Source organism: Bufo bufo, chromosome 4 (genome assembly GCF_905171765.1).
Source record: "Bufo bufo chromosome 4, aBufBuf1.1, whole genome shotgun sequence".
Taxonomy (NCBI): Eukaryota; Metazoa; Chordata; class Amphibia; order Anura; family Bufonidae; genus Bufo; species Bufo bufo.
Genome location: NC_053392.1, coordinates 336,918,267 through 336,942,686, shown reverse-complemented (window position 1 = coordinate 336,942,686; position 24,420 = coordinate 336,918,267). Strand labels below are relative to the sequence as shown.

Below are 24,420 nucleotides of genomic sequence, written 5' to 3'. Positions count from 1 at the left end.
GGTCGCGCAGAAATAATCTCAGGGTGATTGGGGTTCCTGAAAAGGCAGAGGGATATGACCCAGTGGTATTTTTTGAAGATTGGCTGACCCTTAAATATAGCAAGGATTCCCTGTCACGTGTGTTTGCTATTGAGAGAGCACACAGAATGCCATTCCTTGCTCCGCCTCCAGGGGCCCCCACTCGTCCAATCTTAATGAAGTTACTGCATTTCAGGGACAGAGATAATATTCTCAAGAAAGCCAGGGATCACCCTGATCTCCTAATTAATGGGAATAAAGTATACATTTTTTCCAGTTTGTGAAGTTCCAGGATGTGAAATGCCGTCTTTGGGACTTACAGATTCCCTACTCTATGCTGTATCCGGCCAAGATGTGGGTGGTGGCGCATGGAGTGGTCTGCATATACGAAACACCGATGGATGCGGCGCAGTGGCTGGGGATCAACGAATTCTCTCTTAAATCCTCAGCAAGCACGGGATGAATATGTCCACTGCTAGTTCCAGGGACTTTGATGACACTTGTCCGGATTGAGAGACGTGCCTGATAAGTGCAATGTATTGTTTCTGTCCTGTATCTTTTTTTATCTCTCTTGCTTTATTGCTGCGATTTTTTTCTGTAATACTGCATTTATGATAGAAATGTACTGATACCTATTATTGATTCACAAGAAGTAGGATTCTTTGTTAGAGTGTATATATTTGCCTTAGGCCACTCAGGCCGTAGATATATAATGCAGGTTTTGCTTACTTATTGTACACTGCAGACTATACTGTAAGCAGAAAGGTTAGGGAAGCAACTCTGTTTACTGTTTACTTAACATATGTTTTTAATAGTTTTTTTTCTCCGGCTACAGGATGGTTTTTTGCCCTATGTGTTTACGAAGCGCTTATTTGAAAAGTGAATATACGCTAATGATATTTATGCGGGGTTGGGGAATGGGTGGGACCAGTGGTGATACGGGTACATTAATAATTTGGTTGGGGGGGCTGCAGTCGGAGCACCAGAATTCTCCTGATATGTCTCCTGACATGACTTATTACCATGCAGACTCTGGCTAACAGAATTAAAATAGTAGGATAGAATGTCAGGGGATTGGGAGAGGCAGCAAAACATGCTGCGGTATTCTTTGCACTACAACATCATCAGCCTGCTGTGATTTTTCTGTCAGAGACACATATGGTTCCCGCCTCTACACACTTGTTGCACAAACCATGGGTAGGTCATTTTTATCACTCTAAACTCTCTACGCATTCCAGGGGGGTGAGTGTTCTTGTGCATAGACCTCTACCATTTATATGTCACTCGTCTAGTATAGATCCTATGGCTAGGTACTGTATATGTGCCTGCACTGTACCAGTTATCACTCCTCCTTTGTTTTAGTAGCAGTATATATTCCTCCCCCTTACAGTGGCGAAGTGCTGAAGGAAATAATGGCCTATGTTGAGGAGCTCCCTATGTGTCCCATTTTATTAGTAGAGGATTTTAATACTTGTCCATCTGCGAGGTTGGACAGACTGGGAGGGTCGGGTGTGGATAGAGACTCTAACTTTGCCACTGTATTACGAGAGCTGGACCTGCATGATATTTGGCGAGGGAGGAATCCGGATATACGCCAGTTCTCCTGTTTTTCTAGTTCTCACAATTGGCTCTCTAGAATTTACCTGGCTATAGGTTCTCCGGATATGGCATTTTTGGTGGTTGATGTTGCCTACTTGCCGAGAAGTCTATTATAACACTCCCCTATTCATGTAGTGCTCCAGTTGGGGGTAAGGAGACCTTTTGGAGTGGGCACGTGGAGGCTTAATCCTTTTTGGCTGCAGTTGGTGGATGAGGGGGGGGGGGGGGGGGGGTATCACGATGGATATCCGGGAATTCTTTACTAGTAATATAGGATCGGCCCCTATGGGAGTAATGTGGGATGTATTTAAGGAGGTTATCCGTGGATTATACATCCAGCGGATTAGTTGCCATAAAACAAAGTCCAGGTAAAATCTAAAAGAGCTCCAAGACCTAGTCATGGAAACGGAAAAAAGATTTGTTGAAGATCCTTCACGTGAGCATGAGACGTCGTGGGTGGCGGCGCAGATAGAATTAAAGGAATATCTAATTCAAACTGCGGATAATAGACGTTTTTTCCTTAAACAAAAATACTTTGAGGCTGGGGAGAGTTCTGGCAGACTGCTGGCCAGGGTTGTGCGTGTGCAGGATGGACCCTCAAAAATTCTGTCCAGCTGAGGAACCGATGGGTCTTTGGTGACAGCAGATTCGGATATTCTGGATGTATTTCATTTGTACTATAAAACCCTGTATCAAACTGAGCTAGCTGTGAGTTCTCAAAATATTGCAGACTACCTAGCTGAGATCGCTACCCAGCAGCTATCGAAGGACAATGCGGCTTACTTAGACCAACCTCTGTCATTGACTGAACTAGAGGTGGCGCTTAAATCATTTCCAAATTAAAAAGCTCCTGTGTTGGATGGTTTACCGGCGGAGTGCTTTAAAAACTATAGCACTCTACTATTACCACAGTTGCTATCCGTATTTAATGACTCCCTTCAAAACGGATAACTGCCCGCTTCTATGAAGGAAGCAATAATAAGCTGAGCTGTTGTAATGCCCAAGCCTGGGAAAGACCCGACTCTCCCTGAGTTGTACAGACTGACCTCCCTACTAACCTCTAATGTTAAGATACTGGCAAAGGTCCTAACTAATAGGTTACAAGTAGTTATCTCAACCATTATACATAGTGACCAAGCTGGTTTTATGCCTGATAAATCTACTTCGATTAACCTTAGACGGCTATTTCTTAACATTCAGAGGCGGTCGGAGTCGGCAGGACATCGGGCCATATTGTCACTTGATGATGCCAAAGCTTTTGATAGTTTTGAGTGGCAATATCTATGGAAGGTGCTGAGAGTCATGCCATTTGGGAACCTTTATTTCTTGGGTCCAACTATTATACTGTGGCCCTAAAGCTAGGATCAGAGCTAATGGTGGTACATCAGAAGTGTTTGAGTTGGTAAGAGGTACACGTCATGGATGCCCACTGTCCCCTCTTCTATTCACCATTGCAATAGAGCCGTTTGCATGCTTACTTCGATCTTCAGATAGAATTGTGGGGTTCCCCATGGGAGCAAGGAAGGAAAGTGTGTCCCTGTATGCAGACGACATGCTCATATACATGGGAGATATGAAAGGATCGCTGGGCCCCATAATGTCTCTTATAAAGGACTTTGGAGAAACTCAGTTGCAAGTCGCCCACAACTTCAAGTATTTGGGCATATTGTTTCATCAAACCTTGGGTATTATGTGAAAAACAATATAGAGCCACTCCTGAACAGCATGTCTGAAAAAATTTAATGTGTGGTGTAAGCTACCAATGTCTGAAGTGGGTAAGCAATCTCCTTAAAATGATACTTGTGACAAAACTTATGTACGTTCTGCATAACTCCCCTGTGTGGATTCCACAACGGGTCTTTTTTAGAATACAAAGACTATTTAGAAGCTTGATTTGGCGCACAAAATGGGCCAGAATCCGGCTAGATATTTTACAGAGAGGGAAGGATAAAGGGTGTTTCTCTCTTCCTAATCCATGGCTTTATTTTATTGCCTCACAGATACAGCAGGTGAAGGGTTGGGGGAGGGCTCCTGGGGACAACACCTCTGCAAGGCTGATAGCACTTATTATAGAAGATGAATCTCCTGTGGCCCTGTTGGAGCGCAGCTGTCTCTCTGGCAAATTGGTGGGACATCCTACACTTACCGGTAATCTGATATATAAGGTTTGGCATAAGTGTTGTGATTTGTTGTCTATACTGGGATTCACTCAGGTCACTCCTCTGTGGAGAAACCCTCAGTTATCTGAAATATTTCACCTGGAAGGGTTCTCTCCATGGGAAAGGAAGGGGGCGAGGTTTTTGTATCAGCTGCAAAGACATGATGTGTTTAAATCATTTGCGCAATTTAGGGATGAATTTGTCCTTCCCCATACGGCCTTTTATCAATTTTTGCAGTTACGACATACATTCCAGGCTCAAGCAAAATCTATGTCGCTCATCTCAGTTGGAGTTCCTCAGAGGCTGTGAACAGGTGAGCTCTTTGCACCAGTTCATATGCGGCGCTGGACGGTGGCCAGCGCTGCTTCTGTCCTGTGCTGGTGGAGTGATGGGACCCGGGGCCTAGGTGGCTTTGCCGCACAGTGGGGCCGCTGTGTGGCTGCTGGATCCCATTGCCTGCTGAAGCGGTGTGGAGGCGCGGTGGTCGCTGCACGGCGCTGCACCATAGTTAGAGTAGGTCCTCACTTAAAAGAGGCAACCTTGTCGTGGTAAGTGGGCCTATGCTCTTTGATCAAACTGTATACTAATGCCTCCCAATAGTGCACAGCAAATGATTAATAATAGTGCTGTATAGCCATGTTTTATCAAAAGAAATGCTGAAAATTGTAAACAGTTGTCATATCAGAAGTATAGGAATGAGGATGTTTTCTCTACATATCAATACAAAATCTATGTCGCTTATATGCACAAAAGTCCCACTGCTACAACAGATTCTCACAAGTGATTCCTCGAGTGGACTAATATTATTCATATATAGAAATTTATTTGTGAAATCTGTGCAGCGTGATCCCTTAGTATTCAAACAAAAATGGGAGAGAGAGGTTGGTTCTATTTCAGAGGATCAATGGAAAGCAGTACTAGCACTGACACCTCAGTTATCACTGTGCGAGGGCCAGCAATTATTCCTTATTCATCAGGTATATAGGACACCATAATTTCTGTTCAAGATTGGGGTTAGGAACGATGCTTCGTGCCCTAGATGTGGGGAGAGTCCTGCATCCCTATTACACATGTTCTGGGAATGTACAGAGCTTAGGAAGTGCATTAACCTGTATTAAAGAAGCATATTAAATTATGGTCTCGCCTGGTCCGAGGACATGTATGCTGGGAATACTGGACATTAAAAACCGAAATTCATGCTTGGGAGTGCAGCGTATGCTCTTCCAGGCTAGGAAATGAATTGCCAAACACTGGCTTAGACTCCAGCCCCCATCTAGGGCTGAATTTTTGAACAGAATGGCTGAGATCCACCGCATGGAAAAAGGTGTCTATATTAAAAGGCCTGGACAAATTTACCAAAATATGGGACAAGTGGGTAGCGTTTAGGACAGCTGCAGCATAGCTTGGTTTAGGGTTCTCTTGTTCGTGCTGGTAGGAGTGGTCTCAGAGATACTTATGGGTTTGGAACATGCATACCCGGAAATGGAACTGGATGGGGAATTGTGGGGGGCAACTTGGAGTGGAGGTGCTTACGGAACAGGCCATCTTGGAAGGGACGGAGGTTGAGATCATGTTAACAATATCTCCCTTGGTGCTCGGATGTGATATACCTATATTAATGGTTTGGGGCCTGTCTCATCGCTTGTTGGGGGTTGGGATAGGGGAGGTTTATTTTATACTATTATAGAAACTACCCTTGCAGCTGTAGTACATATGATTTGATTGCATCATCGAAAGTTGGAAGTGATTTATGATAATGTCTCGATAACATTCTGAATGTCCAATGGGATTGTATGTAACTACCTCAATATTCTCTGATGGGGTTTTCTTTTCTGTATATTGTTAAAATGTTAATAAAAATTATCTGATAAAAAAAAAAAAAAAAAAGTTGAAGAAAATGCAATATTTAACTAATCTTTTCTGATAAAACTATACATCAATCTGCAAACTGTATAAACAAATTGTGCTGCAGTTTCATGATGAGAGGTTTTCTTATTGCTGGATAATATCAACAGCAAAATGAATAAAACACTTAAGACATACTGAAGTCATTGTAGAAGTATATAAAGTTTACAAAAATTTACAAACCTAAAACATTTCCCTTTAGATTCATTTTGTGAAATTAGTACAGAAGGATACTAAATATTTTAAAAGGGAGTTTGAAAAGGAAGCTGAAATGTTGGCAGCAGCTTGGCTGCTACCCCAGTATATCTTGTAGTCAGCTGGATGTTGATTAGAAAAATCAATGATGGATATTTTCACCTCGTCATACTGAGCACTATCTACATCAGCATGACGTGGTCATAGACAGGATTACAGAACTATTCTTACAATAAACAAACTGTAGCCTTTTCAAAGGAAGTCTGCCATGTGTTAAATTCTGTTCCCCAGGGCACAACAGAAGTAATTTGCAAAAACGTATGATAAAAGAAAACATTATATAACTTAAGGCTTAAAACAGAACATATAGAACAATATAACACAGTGCTGTATAAAACTACAAAAAAATTTAGTAAAATCTGTTTTTCTCTTTAGAGAAAAGTTTCAACAAGTTGTATATAATTTGTTTAGCACCTGTCAAGACAATTAAAGGGGTTTTCTGAGATTAGAATATTGATGACCTATCCTCAGGTTCAGACACCTGAGGATAAGGCATTAGTATTGTACTCCTGGAAAACCCCTTTAAAGGGAAACTGTAACAGTGAACAGCGTGTTAAAGAAGACCTTTCATGGGTCCATACATTATAAAATAAGTAGCACGTTATGTGGGGTATAAAGCAGGGATCTAATAGCGCTTACTATTTTTCCTGGGCGCCGCTCTGTTCGCCCGCTGTGCCCCTGTTGAATTCTCCCGCCTGGTATGCTAATTAATAGCATCGGAAGAGGGAGGATGAAGCGCCAGGGTTTCTCAATGGGCGTCTCCTTCTCCCTGAAGCACGGTCTAATCACAAAGGAGAGCGTCACAGCCAGGGAGAAAAAAAAACTCACCTTCTTCCTGGCTGTAAGGCTCTCCTTTGTGATTAGACCTCGCTACAGCCAGGAATAAGGAGACGCCCATTGAGAAACCCTGGCGTCTCATCCTCCCTGTTCCGATGCTATTAATTAGCATACTAGGCAGGAGAATTTAACAGGGGCACAGCGGGTGAAAGGAGCAGCGCATAGGAACAATAGTAAATCACCAGAAGGTAGCCGGCACTCAGACCCGAAGCGCACCAGCATGGGGAGGACACAGGACCACAGAGTAATGAATAAATCCCAGCATCACTGCACATGTGATTGAAACTGTGATATAAGTTTGTGAATCCATTTGATTAATTTGTGCTGACGAAGGCTGGACGGGCCAAAACACGTCCATGCATAAATCGTGTATCATATGAGATGAAATAAAGAACAGATGAATTGAAGATTACAAGCACTCGCTGGGATTTATTGATTACAGGAAAAATAGTAAGCGCTATTAGATCCCTGCTTTATGCCTTACATAACGTGCTACTTTTTTTTAATAATGTCTGGAGCCATGAAAGGTCCTCTTTAAAGAGCCAGAGGAGCTGAACAAATTGATAGTTATCCTCCTGCTCTCTAACATGTTGCCTGCGTTCAGACACCGTGTTCAAAGTGACAAGTTCTGCTTAAGCAGATCTATCTTTTATAATATGTAAATGTAAGGGTACAAAAATATGCAATGGCTTTTTTAACATTACACTAATGTATACGGATAGGAATAATTTTGATACTTTATAACTTCAACATATCGGCATCATTGTTTGTGATTTGATTTTCTAATACAAAAGGTGAGGCCTGGAATCAGTTTGCATGAGTTTACCTGAAAATGCATTACTGTAGTATCTAGACAGGGTCTGCATGATATCTTTAGAATGCTGAGTCCATGGGGCAATTTTCCTGTAGGTTTTGACCCTATGAACAAGTTGAGAGCCACCATATTGTAAAGACAGAGTGTCACCATGATCCTCATAGAGTTCTTCAAATAACCTGTCAGATATAAAATCAAGCATTATTTTCAACAGTACATAGTTTCTAAAAGTGATTTTAATCCCTTCATGATGCAACAATTTTGCGTTTTGGTTTTTCCCTCCCTGCCTTCCCAGAGCCATAACTTTTATAATTCCGTTTACGGATGTAGTAGAGTTAACACTCATAATTTATGAGACGTGTGATCTAAACTAAATGCGTTAAGCAAACACCTTCAATTGCTTTTCCATGGCTTTTGTCTCAAGATAACGCGATGAGTTAATAAATTTGAGTTAAGAGCTTGAGTGCTAACCATGCTACATCTGTATATAGACATATGAGAACTTATTTTTTGTGAACCAAGTTGTAGTTTCCATGTTTTAGTACATACGATGTAGTGGGAAGCTGGAAAAAAATTCCGAATGGGGTGGAAATGGAGAAAAAAAGCAATTGCACTAGTTTTATGGCTTTTATTTTGCTGCATGCTCCAGGCCAGTCTGATTACAACAATAAAACATTTATACAGTTTTTCTTGTGCTTTAATACTGAAAAAGATTAAAAGAGGAAAGCACAGAGAAGCAGGAGCTTATAAATGTGTGTATGTATATAGTATGCTTACTAAAAAAATTGAGGCAGCACTCCACCCTATTCTGTATTTATGGTTCCCTCACAGTACCACTTCTCTTGTCCTGTATAGTGGATGTAATTCTCAGTATCTGCTCTTAGGGCTCATTCAGACGACCGTATGTGTTTTGAAAACCGCAAATTGTGGATCCGCAAAACACGGAACCTGGCCGTATGTGTTCTGCACTTTGCTGTACGCACACAGCCAGCCCTATGAAAGAAATTTCTATGCCAGGGATTGCGAATCTGCGGCTCTCCAGCTGTTGAAAAACTGTAACAGCTGGAGAGCCTCAGGTTGGCCATCCCTGGAATATTATTTTCCGCAATTTTGGACAAGAATAGGACATGCTCTATCTTTTTTGCGGAGTTGTGGAACGGAAGTACGAATATGGACATAGGTGGACATAAATAGAACCAGGAGTTCCCTGTAATGGTTGAGCCCTGGCCCTGCCACCTACCATATGACCCATATTCATCTGAAGTGATAAGTACTTCTTCCTGAGCTGTGTTTTGTTATTTATAGCAATTATCCTTTTTACAGGCAGGGAGATTTATGTACTTTATTGTATCGATTCCCTGGGGTTTCAGGTATTCTTAATCTGTCCTTCATCTGTTTATCAGTGGCTATTTCATATTGCTGCGCCTGCCACACTCCGACCCGCCTCCATTATAGTCAATGGGGCCAGAGAAGACTTCTGGTGGCACGGTGCACTAGCGCCGGAACAGCCTGCTGGAGAAGGATGCCGCTAGTGTGAAACTAGCCTGAATGTTCTGTGTTGGGTTTTGCCAAGGAGCATTTTTCAAATCAGGCGGCAGAAAGGCTAGGTGCACCTCTGGGCATCATAAACTATAAATATGGCCCTGCTCATAGAAAGAAATGATACACAATATCACAAAATCCAAACTGCAGACAATCTTTATTAAATATAAAAAAAATATTAAAACCATTTAAAAAATAAGCAGTTGAACAACACTCACAAGAAAGTGAACGTCAAGTGGTCGGAGATTATATACACATTTGGGCTAGGGTTGTTGCGGGTATCGAAATTTCGATACCGGTATTTCCATTTTTCCGATACTGGGCTGTGCTGCTGCTGTTCTCTCAACAGCACAGGGGAGAAGGAAGCAGTCTCTCCCTCCCCCCTGTGATGCCGCTGCCACCAATGAGGGGCGGGCGCACTGCGCCACCAATGATAGGAATTTTCCTGGGTCCAGACTTTAAGTAGCAGGCTACACAGAGCGGCGCCCAGAGATGTCCCAGCACATACTATTATTCCTGGACGCCGCTCCGTTCGCCCGCTGTGCCCCATTACTGTCTCCTGATCCATATGGTAATTACTATCGGAGCAATGGGGAGAAGACATCAGCTTCTCTCCTGGGCGTTCCTTCTCCCTGCGCTGCGATTGGACAGCGCTACAGCCAGGGAGAAGGAACGCCCACTAGAGAAGCTGATGTCTCATCCCCATTGCTCCGATAGTAATTAGCATACTGAGCAGTAGACAGTAATGGGGCACAGCGGGCGAACAGAGCGGCGCACAGGAATAATAGTAAGTGCTGGGACATCTCTGGGCGACGCTCTGTGTAGCCTGCTACTTAAAGTCTGGACCCATATAAGGTTGTCTTTAACACATAATACAGGAGGCAGGTGCCGGCAGCAGAATCGCATAGCTGGCATCCTGCCTCTGACAGGGAGCTGCGATCAGCGGCAGTTAACCCCTCTGGTGCGGCACCTGAGGGGTTAACTGCCGCTGATCTGCTGCCAGTACCCGCCTCCTGTATTAAGGGTTAATTATCATTGGTGGAGCAGTGCGCCCCCCCCTCAACCCCCCACACCATTAAAATCATTGGTGGCACAGTGCACCCACCCCTCTCAACCCCCCAGTATTAAAATCATTGGTGGCAGTGGCCACAGGGTCCCATCCTCTTCATTGGTGGCAGTGGCAGTGTAATCCTGGGGCTCCAATCAGTTACTATGGCAGCCAGGATGCTACTGAAGCCCTGGCTGCCATACTCTGCTCCCTGCTGCTGTGTTTACTATGCATAGGGCAGCAGGGAGAGTGTGAAGTCCATTTTTTTAAATGCGGAATGCAAGTGGCTTTTTTGGTTTACTTTTTTTCGCGCGGTATCGAATATCGCAATACATTTTTATGGTATCGAAATCGAATAAAAAATTTGGTATCGCAACAACTCTAATTTGGGCTTGATGAAGTGCAGAGAATAAGGCGTCAGACAAACATCTACCAGCCATAGAATATATAAAGGAATCAATATCAAAGCAGAAAAGATATAACTAGTCTAACATTTAGTACACAAAGCACTGACACAACCAACAATTATCTTGTTGGTTAGTATCCACGCTATGTGTACTACATGTTAGACTTGTTACATTTTTATAGCACCAGTACATGTTCACATGGCTGTTGCCTTATACTCTGCATGTGATCAAGCCTACATATGTGTATGTAATCTCTGACCACTTGGCATCCTTTTCTCTGTGTCTTTCACCTGCTTAACTTTTTAGCTGGTTTTAACATCTTATTCAACGCCGTGTTTTACAGCGGTCATTAACAGGCCTTACTGTAGACGAGGTGGTCAATAGTGACCATGACATGTAAATGGTTTAGCGGGAGCTCCCTCTGACACGAATTGGCACCCTGTGAGTGAGACTGCAGGGTGCTGATGCCATTGCATGATAGATGGGGCCTTATGAAGAACCCCAGATCAGAAGGAGTTAATATTTCTTGATATTTAATAAAGACTGGATTTTGTGCTGTTGTTATATTTCCTACTGGTTTACACAGCTGTAGGTTTTACGCAAAATTTAAGCGATTGCACAAAATCTTGTGACTTTTTGCATTTTTACACCACTCACTCCAGTTTTGTAATGTGGGAGTAAAGGGGGTATGGATAATGTTAATGAGTTTCACTCATTTATCATCGAGACTTTTTTTTTTTTTTTTTTTTTTTTTAAGTCTGCAATCTCACTCCAGGAGGAGGGTGGAGTAGAAAAACTGGAGTAGCTTCTTTAGACAAAAGTGTTAGGTCTACGGATAAGACAAATTTATCAAATAACATAAGACATTTGATAAATGTGGCGTAAAGTACGCCAATGCAGACTCAAGCAAAACTGACTTCAAATATTCCTCTAATAATAAATTCCCCCCATGGTGTATGGGCCATTTTTACAAATGAAAAATGAGACCTTGGCTAAAGTCAAGCATAGATTTTAGTGCAGAATTTACTTAATTTATTATCCATAGTACATAACATTAACCCCTTCCATGCCCAGCCAGTTTTTACCTACCTGACCCAGCCTAAATTTGCAATTCTGAAATCTGGCACTTTGTCTAGTAATAATTTTGAGAATGCCTTTACTTATCCAAGTGATTCTGAGACTGTTATTTTGAGACACATTGTACTTTACCTTAGTGGTAAATTTGGGTCGCTATGTTATACCTTGCTTTTAAAAAAAAATCTAAATAAAAAAATAATCAAAATTTAATGGAAAATTTGGAAAAATTTGCAATTTTCTAAATTTTCTACTTTTAAGACACAAAATAGTTATTAACATTTACCATGTTTACTTTATGGTGGCATCATTTTGTAAATGATGTAAATGTAAATTTTATTTTTAGGACATTAGAAGGCTTAGAATTTTAGAACCAAATTTTCAATAAACTTCCAATACCATTTCAGTTCTGAAGTGACTTTGAGGGGCATACCCATAAATGACACCCATTTTAGAATCTACACCTTTCAACTTATTCAAAGCTGATTTATTCTAAGCCGACACTGCAACCATTGGCACGCCGTGATCCGATTGTGGCACAGCAATGGGGTCGGAGAGGGAGCTCCCTTCCTCTGTAAACCGCTTATTTGCTGTGGGGTTAAACTGTCAGCATCAGAGTGTTCATGGATGCCAACAGTTACAGCCGGGCCTGGCTGTTACTGACCTATCCTGATCGAGCACCTCAGCTCCTGTTCCCGCCTGATTCCCGTGCTGTAATAGCACAATATTAAAGTCTTGTTACCAGTGGGGTACCTCAGGGATCTGTTCTGGGACCCATATTGTTTAATATCTTTATCAGCGAAATTGCAGAAGGCCTCGATGGTAAGGTGTGTCTTTTTGCTGATGACACAAAGATTTGTAACAGGGTTGATGTTCCTGGAGGGATACACCAAATGGAAAAGGATTTAGGAAAACTAGAGGAATGGTTAAAAATCTGGCAACTAAAATTTAATGTTGATAAGTGCAAGATAATGCACCTGGGGCGTAAAAACCCAAGAGCAGAATATAAAATCAGTGATACAGTCCTAACCTCAGTATCTGAGGAAAGGGATTTAGGGGGTCATTATTTCAGAAGACTTAAAGGTAGGCAGACAATGTCATAGAGCAGCAGGAAATGCTAGCAGAATGCTTGGGTGTATAGGGAGAGGCATTACCAGTAGAAAGAGGGAGGTGCTCATGCCGCTCTACAGAGCACTAGTGAGACCTCATTTGGAGTATTGTGCTCAGTACTGGAGACCATATCTTCAGAAGGATATTGATACTTTAGAGAGAGTTCAGAGAAGAGCTACTAAACTAGTACATGGATTGCAGAATAAAACTTACCAGGAAAGATTAAAGGACCTTAACATGTATAGCTTGGAAGAAAGATGAGACAGAGGGGAGATGAGAGAAACTGCTAAATACATAAAGGGAATCAACAAGGTAAAAAAGGAGAGAATATTTAAAAGAAGAAAAACTGCTACAAGAGGACATAGTTTTAAATTAGAGGGGGAAAGGTTTAAAAGTAATATCAGGAAGTATTACTTTACTGAGAGAGTAGTGGATGCATGGAATAGCCTTCCTGCAGAGGTGGTAGCTGCAAATACAGTGAAGGAGTTTAAGCATGCATGGAATAGGAATAAGGCCCTCCTTCATATAAGATAGGGCCAAGGGCTATTCATAGTATTCAGTATATTGGGCAGACTAGATGGGCCAAATGGTTCTTATCTGCTGACACATTCTATGTTTCTATGATAACTGTCATTTTTTATTTTATTTGCTAGTTTATTAGAGCTAGGCATGTATACCTGAGTTAGTCTGTCAATCATTGCCAAAAGATCTGTAATTACCTTATAATAACAGCTTTTATTAAGGTCTCCTGTCCCTTTCCACTGCTCCCTTAAAAGACCGTTGCTATGGCTCATCTGTCTCCGGCTAGGAAGACAGAGAGGCGGTCCTTCACACTGCATGCCTGCATTAGGATTCAGAGTGAGGAGGCGTGTGTCTCAGTAATCCAGTCGGATTGGCTGGCAGGAAGCTGCTGGCTACAGCAAGTTTGTATGTGACCTGAGGGAATGCAGTTTTGGCCTCAGAGAACTGGCAGAGGAGCCATCTTGAGAAGATCCTCATGATTCTAAACAGCCGTAACTAAGGGGAAAACTCAAAGAAAACAGTGGTAAGTGAAGAAACTAAAGATTGCTTTATGCATAATGCTGCTGCAGCAGTAACATATGCCAAAATAGATTTTTTGATGAAAATATGCCAGTTATCCTTTAACTCTCTTCCCACTGCGTCATACATGTATGGGATAGGTCGGGAAAGGGTTAAAGAGGTTGTCCGGTTTCATGATACTGATGACCTACACTCAGGACCCTTTGACTCAGGATAGGTCATCAATATTAGATTGGCGGGGGTCCAACACCTGGCACCCTTGCCAATCAGCTGTATGAGTAGACAGGGTTTTCATTTTTTTTTTCAGTATTAAAATGCAAGTGTAGTATCGATGTAACCGTACTGACCTGGAGAATGAAGGTAACAGGTCAATTTCACTGCATAGTGAACAGTGTAAAAAAAACTTCAGAATTGTGTTTTTATTCCAATTCCACCCCATTTGGATTTTTTACCCGCTTCCCACTACATTGTATGCAACCGTAAATGGTGCAATTAGAAAGTAAAACTTGTCCCGCTAAAAATAAGCCTTCATAAGGCTATGGGAACGTAAAGTAAAGTTAGGACTATAGGAAGGCGGGAGTGAAAAAGAAAACGCAAAAATGGAAAATCGCAGGATCCTCTAAGGGTTAAGGATAATAAAATATACCACTATATCATGAAACCAGACAACCTCTTTAATACATAATTACTCAAATGTAAAAAAAAGTATATAAGGATGCATTTGGATAGATATAATCAGGGTGGATTTGATTTAAATCTAAATGATTTAAATCATGATTTAAATCACTAGTCAGTAAGGCTTGATTTAAATAATAGTTTTCTACATAAAGACTAATTCTTGCTGGTATAACTTATAATATGCAAGTAGATGAAGATTTTTAGAATAACAACTTTTCATATTAGTTTGATTAGGTTGATTCTGAATTCATAGGTTTGTAGAAGTTAGGATTAAGGTATTTTTCTCAACTCTGTTCATGTTATAACATTTTTGCTGTGAAGAAGAGGCATGTGAACTCTGCGGAGTCAAATTCAGTTTTGAAAACTGCAAAAGTAAACCAAGCATCTGTGATAATATCTTGTAGGCAGAGAAACTGCCCAATAATCTTACAAAAACCTCTGGAAGAGCAGGACATTGTGAATGGATTAATGGAATTTATTTACCAAAATTACACATATAGAAACATAGAATGTGTCGGCAGATAAGAACCATTCGGCCCATCTAGTCTGCCCAATATACTGAATACTATGGCCCTATCTTATATGAAGGATGGCCTTATGCCTATCCCATGCATGCTTAAACTCCTTCACTGTATTTGCAGCTACCACTTCTGCAGGAAGGCTATTCCATGCATCCACTACTCTCTCAGTAAAGTAATACTTCCTGAGATTACTTTTGAACCTTTGCCCCTCTAATTTAAAACTATGTCCTCTTGTAGCAGTTTTTCTTCTTTTAAATATTATCTCCTCTTTTACCTTGTTGATTCCCTTTATGTATTTAAAAGTTTCTATCATATCCCCTCTGTCTCGTCTTTCTTCCAAGCTATACATGTTAAGGTCCTTTAATCTTTCCTGGTAAGTTTTATCCTGCAATCCATGTACCAGTTTAGTAGCTCTTCTCTGAACTCTCTCCAAAGTATCAATATCCTTCTGGAGATATGGTCTCCAGTACTGAGCACAATACTCCAATTGAGGTCTCACTAGTGCTCTGTAGAGCGGCATGAGCATCTCCCTCTTTCTACTGGTAATGCCTCTCCCTATACACCCAAGCATTCTGCTAGCATTTCCTGCTGCTCTATGACATTGTCTGCCTACCTTTAAGTCTTCTGAAATAATGACCCCTAAATCCCTTTCCTCAGATACTGAGGTTAGGACTGTATCACTGATTTTATATTCTGCTCTTGGGTTTTTACGTCCCAGGTGCATTATCTTGCACTTATCAACATTAAAGTTTAGTTGCCAGATTTTTGACCATTCCTCTAGTTTTCCTAAATCCTTTTCCATTTGGTGTATCCCTCCAGCAACATCAACCCTGTTACAAATCTTTGTGTCATTAGAAAAAAGACACACCTTACCATCGAGGCCTTCTGCAATATATATTAAACAATATGGGTCCCAGAACAGATCCCTGAGTTACCCCACTGGTAACAAGACCATGGTCTGAATATACTCCATTGACTACAACCCTCTGTTGTCTGTCCCTCAGCCACTGCCTAATCCATTCCACAATATGGGAGTCTACATACAGCCTTATTCTACATAATTAAAAAACTAATCTTTATTTCATGATGGAATAACCTTTGAATGGCAATATATTTTCCTCAAAACGCATTTTATATAAAAAAAAAAAAATCAGATTTAAATCAAAAAAATCAGATTTAAATCAAAAAAATCCTATTTTTTTGATTTTTTTTAAAAAAATCATTGATTTTTATCCACCCTGGATGCATATCATGTAGTTTGTTCGTTACTAACCTCTTCTGATGTTTATTAATCCTTCCACTGATAATATGTAGAGGGATCCGAATTTACACGCGACATCTACGGCCCCACACAAAAAGGAGTCAAAAAACGCTATCCATCCAGACAAAGGAGATAACTGAGAACATTCAAGTTCTCAATATGTCGGCATCCATCATCACATTGCAGCAGGTAAAAGTTCTATAAAAGGGATTATCCTTTTCACCTACACATCACTTCGATCTGTACCGCACCATTTTGGATGTCAACAAGTTCGCACCGGACTCAGACGTAACCCAAGGACTTGGCAGCACAGCACAGCCCCCCCCCCCCGATTGCACCTGTATGTAACCACCATAATGATTTAGATACTGTTAATGTCACACCGATATTGCACAGTAATACAATGGGTTTTGCTGAAATGGTTCTTTGTAATTCCCTTCAAACTGCTATACAAAATGAGGGAGGTCATGTCAGCTCTTCCCAGCAGTTTAAAACACATAACAGGGATTTTTACCCCATACAGTCCCGGGCGGCAGCTCTTGATAAATATCAGGAATTAGTGGAAAGGGACTTATGTCTCTTATATGATACCACCAAGTCACGGTGTCAATCCAATATGACTCCGGCAGAAAGAGCTGCCCTCCGGGACCTAGGGGAAAGAGAAGACATTATTATTAGAGGTGCAGGCAAGGGTGGGTCTGTGGTTATTTTAGACAGAGGATTATATAAATGTCTAGTGACCACCATGCTATGTGACACCCAGGTCTATGTCCGACTATCTGGTGATCCACTAGTATCGTTCCAAACTGAAATGAGGAATATTTTGGAGTTGGGGCTATCATCTGGTTGCCTCAGCACTAGGGAAAAGGAATACATTTTTGTGGAACACCCTATAACTCCTATTTTCCATGCGCTACCTAAAGTCCACAAGAATGTATTCCCTCCACCCCTCAGACCTATAGTAGCTGGAATAGGCTCTTATTCTGAGCGGTTCTCTGAGTGGGTGGACTCCCTCTTACAACCTCTGGTGCCTTCAATACCTGGCTTTTTAAAAGATACACGATCAGTATTGCAGGCTTTCTCTGATTTTAAATGGAGGGAGGGTTATTCATGGATAACAGCTGACATTACGTCGCTGTACACCAATATCCCTCATAATCTGGCGATCACTGCATTAAACTGGTTTTTCGACCATTACAGTGATTACACTGTGACACTTAGGGAGTATGCTGCTCTGGTGGTGGATTTCCTCCTCAGGCACAATTACTTTTTATTTGATGATATTTTTTATCTGCAAGTGTCAGGGGTGTCGATGGGGGCCAAGTTCTCTCCCTCCATTGAAAATATTTTTATGGCATGGTGGGAGGGTCACTTTCTCCTCATCGACACCTCTCTGTTTTTGGACCGTCTGCTCTGGTATGGACGCTACATCGATGACCTGCTGATGGTATGGTCTGGGGATGTGGTGTCCATACCAGAGCTCACTAGACATTTCAACTCTTGTGTCGATTGTATCCAATTTGTGTTTCTAACCAATGACACTGAGATCCATTTTTTGGATCTGTGCCTGAGGGGGAATATTTCCACCAACAGAGTCAGCACATGCACCTATCGGAAACAGCTTGCTGGGAACACCACACTACTAGCCCATTCATGTCATCCTTCTCACACCATCCACAATATCCCCAAAGGGGAATTGATTCGTGCTCGCCGCAATTGCTCTGATCCACACGACTTTGAAAGAGAAGCTTCCAATATAAGGGATAGACTCCTACGCAGGGAATACTCACATAACAACATTGAACGGGCTACCAAAATGGTTCTTGATATTAACAGGCAGTCCCTAGTTTTTCCTGAATCCTCCACAAAATTTAAACAACTGGGGAGTACTGACACCAAACAATATGCCACATATTTTATAACACAATTTAGCCAGGAATTTCCTGCTATATGCAAGATTATGAGAAAATATTTTCATGTTCTCAATTTTGATGACAAATGGGCAGAGATTGTGTCAAATGGAATAAAATGTGTTGCTAAGATAGCACCTACCCTGGGCAATATTATCAGCCCAAGTTTCTTCTCAGATAGGGAGAAACCACAAGCTACATGGCTGCACTACAAAGGTAGTTTTAAATGTGAACATAAGAAATGTATTTGTTGCGATCACATGATGATAGAGAAAACATTTCGATCTACTGCAAATGAAAAAGAATATAAAATACAATCATATATTAATTGCAACACTCGACATGTAGTCTATCTCATCACATGTATACTGTGCTCTTTGCAATATGTAGGCTGTACTGTTAATCCATTAAAAAAATCGGATACGGAAACACATATCCGACGTACCGCACTACAGAGACCGGAATGTCTCTGCAGCCAGCCTACATTTTGCAATAGCACATGCAGGGGATGTGTCTGGTTTAAAAGCCAAAGGCATAAAGAGGGTCTTTTTGCCACCAAGAGGGGGAGATCATAGAAGGAAACTCCTTAATAGGGAAGCCTTCTGGATATTCCAATTAGGATCACGCCAGCCCCAGGGACCTAATAAGCGTCACGACCTTATTCTACAATATTAACTGTATGCTATATACATATATACTTCTTTATATGTACCTATGTTGATTATTTATAAACACTGAATCCCATTTACCACTATTGTTTTAGTGTCAGAATTTACATTTCAACCTCCTTCCATTGTTTTTCATGTTTTGGCTTGAAGGTTTTTTTTAACCTAATTAAATTGCATGGAACCGCCTCCCTATGTCTCCTCCGCCCAGGTGATAGCTATCAACCTGGGGTTAGTCTAGGACAGTGATGGCGAACCTTTTAGAGACCGAGTGCCCGAACTGCAACCCAAAACCCAATTATTAATCACAAAGTGCCAACACAGCAATTTAACCTGAATACTACTCCTTCCATGTACTTTATTATTTAGCTATAATAGCCTGCCTACATTCAGTGAACTGCCTGTACTGTTTGCGCTGAATGAATTGCAGGAAAAGTCTAAGGCATATTGGTACACCATAGACTTTCTCCAGGGTGCGGGTGCCCACAGAGAGGGCTCTGAGTGCCGCCTCTGGCACCCGTGCCATAGGTTCGCCATCACTGGTCTAGGATATATAGGGAGCTGCTTCCATTTCATATTCATGCTTGTCATGAGGAAGGACCCATATATCTAAGAGGTCTGAAACGCGTAGATGTATACTTGCATTACGGATTTTAACGCTGGAATAAAGGTCATTTATAATTTCACCTGAATTGAGCTGGATATTCTTCTTTCAACGCTTAAGAGAGTATAGATTCCACAAATTCATGAAATATGTTTCTGAATTTATTTAAAAATTTTTTACATAACAGCACTGAACACAATATTTTATTGTCTGTGATTAAGAAACACACAGCCAAGCACTAGACCAAAGTCACATGTTCAGTATTGCCTCAACGCACACTTTTCCTCACTATCCTATCTCACTAATGATGTGCAGTTATACAGATATGTCTAGTGTGCTGTTAAATCGAAGCTGTCGGTGGACACAGTCAAAACGACAGGGAGTCTTGACAGTCATATAAATAAGTGTACACTGCTGGTTTTTCTATCTTTTTTCCCCTTTTCACTGTTGAGAATAAAGCTGTGTGAAATTAGCTGTGGCTTGAAATGTGCTAAAGGACATGTGACTATGCTAACAAGTTTTAATAGAAATATCTAAAAGAAAATAGAAAGCTGAATGTGTGAATAAACTGTCAAAAGCGAAGGTGCACTGCATAACCATCTCCAGAGTACCCAGCTGACTAGAAGACCAAAATGTATGTACAGAAACAATGTGACACAGTCAGTGGAGACCAGGGGAATCTAAAGTCTTGAATGGTTTAGTATAACAAAAAGGTATATGTGGACAAATTATAAGGACAAATCACTATATACATTTAATAGGGTGGTCCCAAAAATGTAATAGGTGCTGGGTTACAATAAGGGAATTGTGGGGAATTAAGGGAGCACTTCTTTGTACCCTGCTTGGGGGGAAAAAAATTCATGTCTGATTATCAATTTTGGGTGAAAAAGAATATAAATGTATGTTGTATTGTTGTACAGGTAGTTCTTGATCAGAAATTAGTCACATACAAACACTTTTTGGGTATCAAGGTCTTTTTAGATATTACCAGCTGCGTTCTGCATTTACTCGGACAGTACAGTAGTACTGAAACAAGCATTTTTGTGGAATATCTTATATATTAAGAACCAAAGTCGTAAGGTCACACTCTCACAAATATATAGCTTAATGGTTAAAGAGTTTTTAAAGCTCTCACTCTGGTCAGAAGCCATGGAGTTTGGAAATTCCAACAATTTCCCAGGAGAACTAGGAAAGTATTCACACAATTTTAATTAAGTTTTGGTTCAATTTTATATAATTCATAGGTTATATATTACTAACTCTTATGAATAAGATGGGAATTTGGGTTATTTCTAATTGCCCACAATGTAATTATCAATCGGCTGAATTTTCCCATTTACTTTGGTTATGTCCAAAGATAAGACCATTCTGGGGTTTGACATCTGATGTTATAAAAGATAGACTGAATTTACAGATCCCATTTAGTGCACAATGTATGATTCTCAATGATCTTTCAAAAGTTAATTGTAGAAAGATAAAGGAAGAATTTCTTACTAAGTTAATGTTTTTGGCCAGATTACTAATTACACGTGCTTGGTTTTGAAAAGATACTTCAAATATTAATTTGTGACCCAATATGATAAATAAAGTGGAGCGCTATGAATATATTCTACATAATGAAAGAAAGAACTTGAAAAAGTGAAAAAATATCTGGGCTTTTTGGGATATAATTACTGATACTACCTAGAGTGTTTATTTTTCTCTCTCGCTCTTTCTCCCCTGGACCACCATAAGAAGATTACCTTCACTACAGTTTACATCATGTACCGTTCTAAGGCTATTTTCACACTAGCGTTTCTATTTTCCGGTATTGAGATCAGTCATAGGTTCTCAATACTGGAAAAAAAACACTTCAGTTTTGTCCCCATTCATTGTAAATGAGGATAAAATGTAACTGAACAGAACGGAATGCTCCAAAATGCATTCCATTCCGTTTGGTTGCGTTCCCATACCGGAGAGCAATCATGGGATGCAGAGCAAGACAGATCTGTCATGATCCACAATGCAAGTCAATGGGGAGGGATCCGTTTAAAGGGGTTCTCCGGGAATTAAGAAAATAAAAATACTTAAATATTACTTTAGTATAAATATATTCCCAAATACCTTCCATTAGTTATAATGTTTAATTTTGTCTGGGGAGCAATCATTAGGAGAAATAAAATGACCGCTGTCTTATTAGCACACAAAAAACCTGTCCTAATCACACAGGATGCCGAGTTACTTCACAATACTGAGGTAAAGAGCTGCCTCATCCTCCTCTCTGCTCTACTTGTTATGGATTATGATCCCAAGTACAGATGATAAGATCTTCAGCTGAATCTCTGTATGGAGTTCAGGAAGAGACATGAAGTACAGAGAGGATGGACAGGACAGACTGTGGTAATGAAGACGGCATACAAGGACTGGTGCTCATTATCTACACCCCTTCCTCCTCTCTGTACGTCATGTCTCCTCATGAACTCTATTCCCACAGAGATTCATCTAAAGATCATATTAAACTGTATTCAGGATCATAATCCCTGACAAGTAAGAGAGGATGATGGTGCAGCTCTTGTCCTCCTGTGTAATTGGGACAGGTTTTGTGTATACTAGCAGGATGGCGACCATTTTATTTTTCCTAATGATTGCTACCCGAACAAAACGAGCCCGTATAACTAATGAAAGGTATGTAACTCTGGCACGATCTAACACGCTAGAAAACTGATCCGTCCCCCTTTGACTTTCAATGGAGTTCATTCCGGACCCGTCTTGGCTATGTTAAAGATAATAAAACCGGTGGTTGCCGGATCAGGTAAAAACGCAAGTGTGAAAGTAGCCTAACAGGTCAGAAAATAAAAATTCTGACCAAAGGTGCCCAAACTTGAGCATGCCTCTGTAGCTTGTCCCCTCTCCATGCAATGCTATTCATTCCCCACCGTGAAATGCTGTCCGGCGCCTGCACATTACAAACACTGCTTTGGGCATCGGCTTCACAGCTTGTAATGCTTATGCACCATCAAGCAGCACACCGCAGGCCTGCTGGAAGAAGAAGAGGAGCTGCAAAGTCGATGTTCACAATTACTCCTCTTCTTTTGACGGGTCTGTGACGTTTTGCTTGGCAGTGCATGCACATTACAAACTATGAAGCTGATGCCCAGTGCAATGTTTGTAATGCTCAGGCGCCAGCATTACATGGGGTGGGGAGGGGGGTAAATAATATTGCATGGATGTTAAAGAAGGGAAGGAAGGAGCAATGTACATTTAGGTCAGGGGGCTTGGAAAACGTTACACTGGGCACTAGGGGCCTAATTTGCATATCAAGTTAAGATTGCTTTTTGGTGCAAACAATTGACACGCTAATAATGATATATTTTTAATGGAGTACAGCAAGACACTGATAGAAGTGTAATAAGTGAAAATGAGGTGACAGACTCCCTTTAAGTAGCAGGTAAATAATGAATAGATTGAGCATATCAATTCACTGTTATATGTCACAATGCACTGTGATACAAAAGAATCTGTCACAGAATTACAAACTGTGCCAGTGCTCCTCTCCAAAAGAAAAAAGAGAAGATAACATGCATATTTAATGAAAACAGTAGCAATAATTGCAAATACTAAAAGAGCATCTGTCAGAATGATCAACCCTATTAAACCAGGCATATTGCCTAGTAGGGTTGATCATGCTAATTAAATTGATAGTTAACTTTTTTTTTTATAGGTTGAATTGTTGCCAATATTAATACGTTTTTTATATTTATGCAAATGACCAAATTCAATCAGAGGGGACAACTGTAGCATGGGAGATAGACCCTGGTACACACTACTTCCTCCTCCTGATTGTGTTGGGCTAGACCTGTCTTCTGGTGCCTGCAGTAGTGGTTCAGCGTTATTATGGTGTAAATAGTTATTGGTGTAAGTGTTTCAGCAAAATCATGTATTTCATGTATGTGTGACTTTGCTAATATGCGGTGGCTAATATATGCATGTCGGCATTCATGGGCATCAGTGGAGCCTCTGGAGAAGGAAGCTAGCACTATACAGGGAAGAGAGAATACTAACCTTTCTATCCTTCCAGATGCTGCACTCCTCTGCTGTCTTTGAAGGCGCCCAGACCACCACTTCTGGATGGACTGACGTCGCCAGCGACTTCATAGGCAGTGGAATAGTGCAGCTGCTGGGGGGATGCAAAGGTCTGTATAGGGCTCTTTTTCTTCTCAGGGGCCTCTGCTACCACCAATGAATGCCGGAAAGCACATATTAGCTACAGCACATTAGAAAAATCATGCATTCCTAAGGGACACACTGACACCAGTGACTATTTACATCATAATAAATCTGGATCACCAATGACAAGTGAGGCAAGACGCACGCACCAGAAGAAAGGGTTAGACAAAATGTCTATCATTGTCAATTAAACAGCAGGAGGAGTGAATAAAACACAGGGTCGTTCTTCAAACGCCACGGCTGGCCCCTTGGTGCTGAAAATAGGTAATTTACATTAATATAAAAAGCAACAGGTCAACCTATAGACAAAAGACAGATATCAATTTAAAGGGGCTTTCCACAAGTTTTATACGGGCTAGGTGATCAGTATCTGATCTGGTGGGGTCCGATACCTTGGACCCCTGCCGATCAGCTGTTTGAGAAGGCATCGGGGATCGCACCAACACCGTGTCCATCTCTCAGCAAACCAAGCTCAGCCCTTTACATTTTATAGCGGTTGTGTTTAGGATTCAGCCTAATTCACTTAAATGGGGCAGAGCTGCGTCAAGGCTGTGTGACCGATGAACAGGGAAAGCTGTGAGAAGGGTGTGGCGCTACTGCGAGCATCGCTGACTTCTCAAAAAGCTAATTGGCAGGGGTCCTGGGTGTCGGACTCCCATCGATCAGATACTGATGACCTATTCAGAGGAAAGGCCATCAGTGTAAGACTCCCAGAAAACCCCTTTAATCAGCATGATCACACCCTACCAAGCAATATGCCTGGCTT

The 24,420-nt window shown here is 41.1% G+C and overlaps 1 protein-coding gene across 2 annotated transcripts in view; it reads right to left on the bottom strand.

Moving 5' to 3' along the window:
• The window catches only part of FIG4 (FIG4 phosphoinositide 5-phosphatase), a 534,658-nt gene that overhangs the window by 293,965 nt on the left and 216,273 nt on the right, over nt 1–24,420 (bottom strand). For both annotated transcript variants that reach the window (XM_040428862.1, XM_040428863.1), the window contains exon 16: nt 7,600–7,766. In XM_040428862.1, the coding sequence (XP_040284796.1) occupies nt 7,600–7,766 (167 nt within the window). The remainder of the gene's footprint in view (nt 1–7,599; nt 7,767–24,420) is intronic.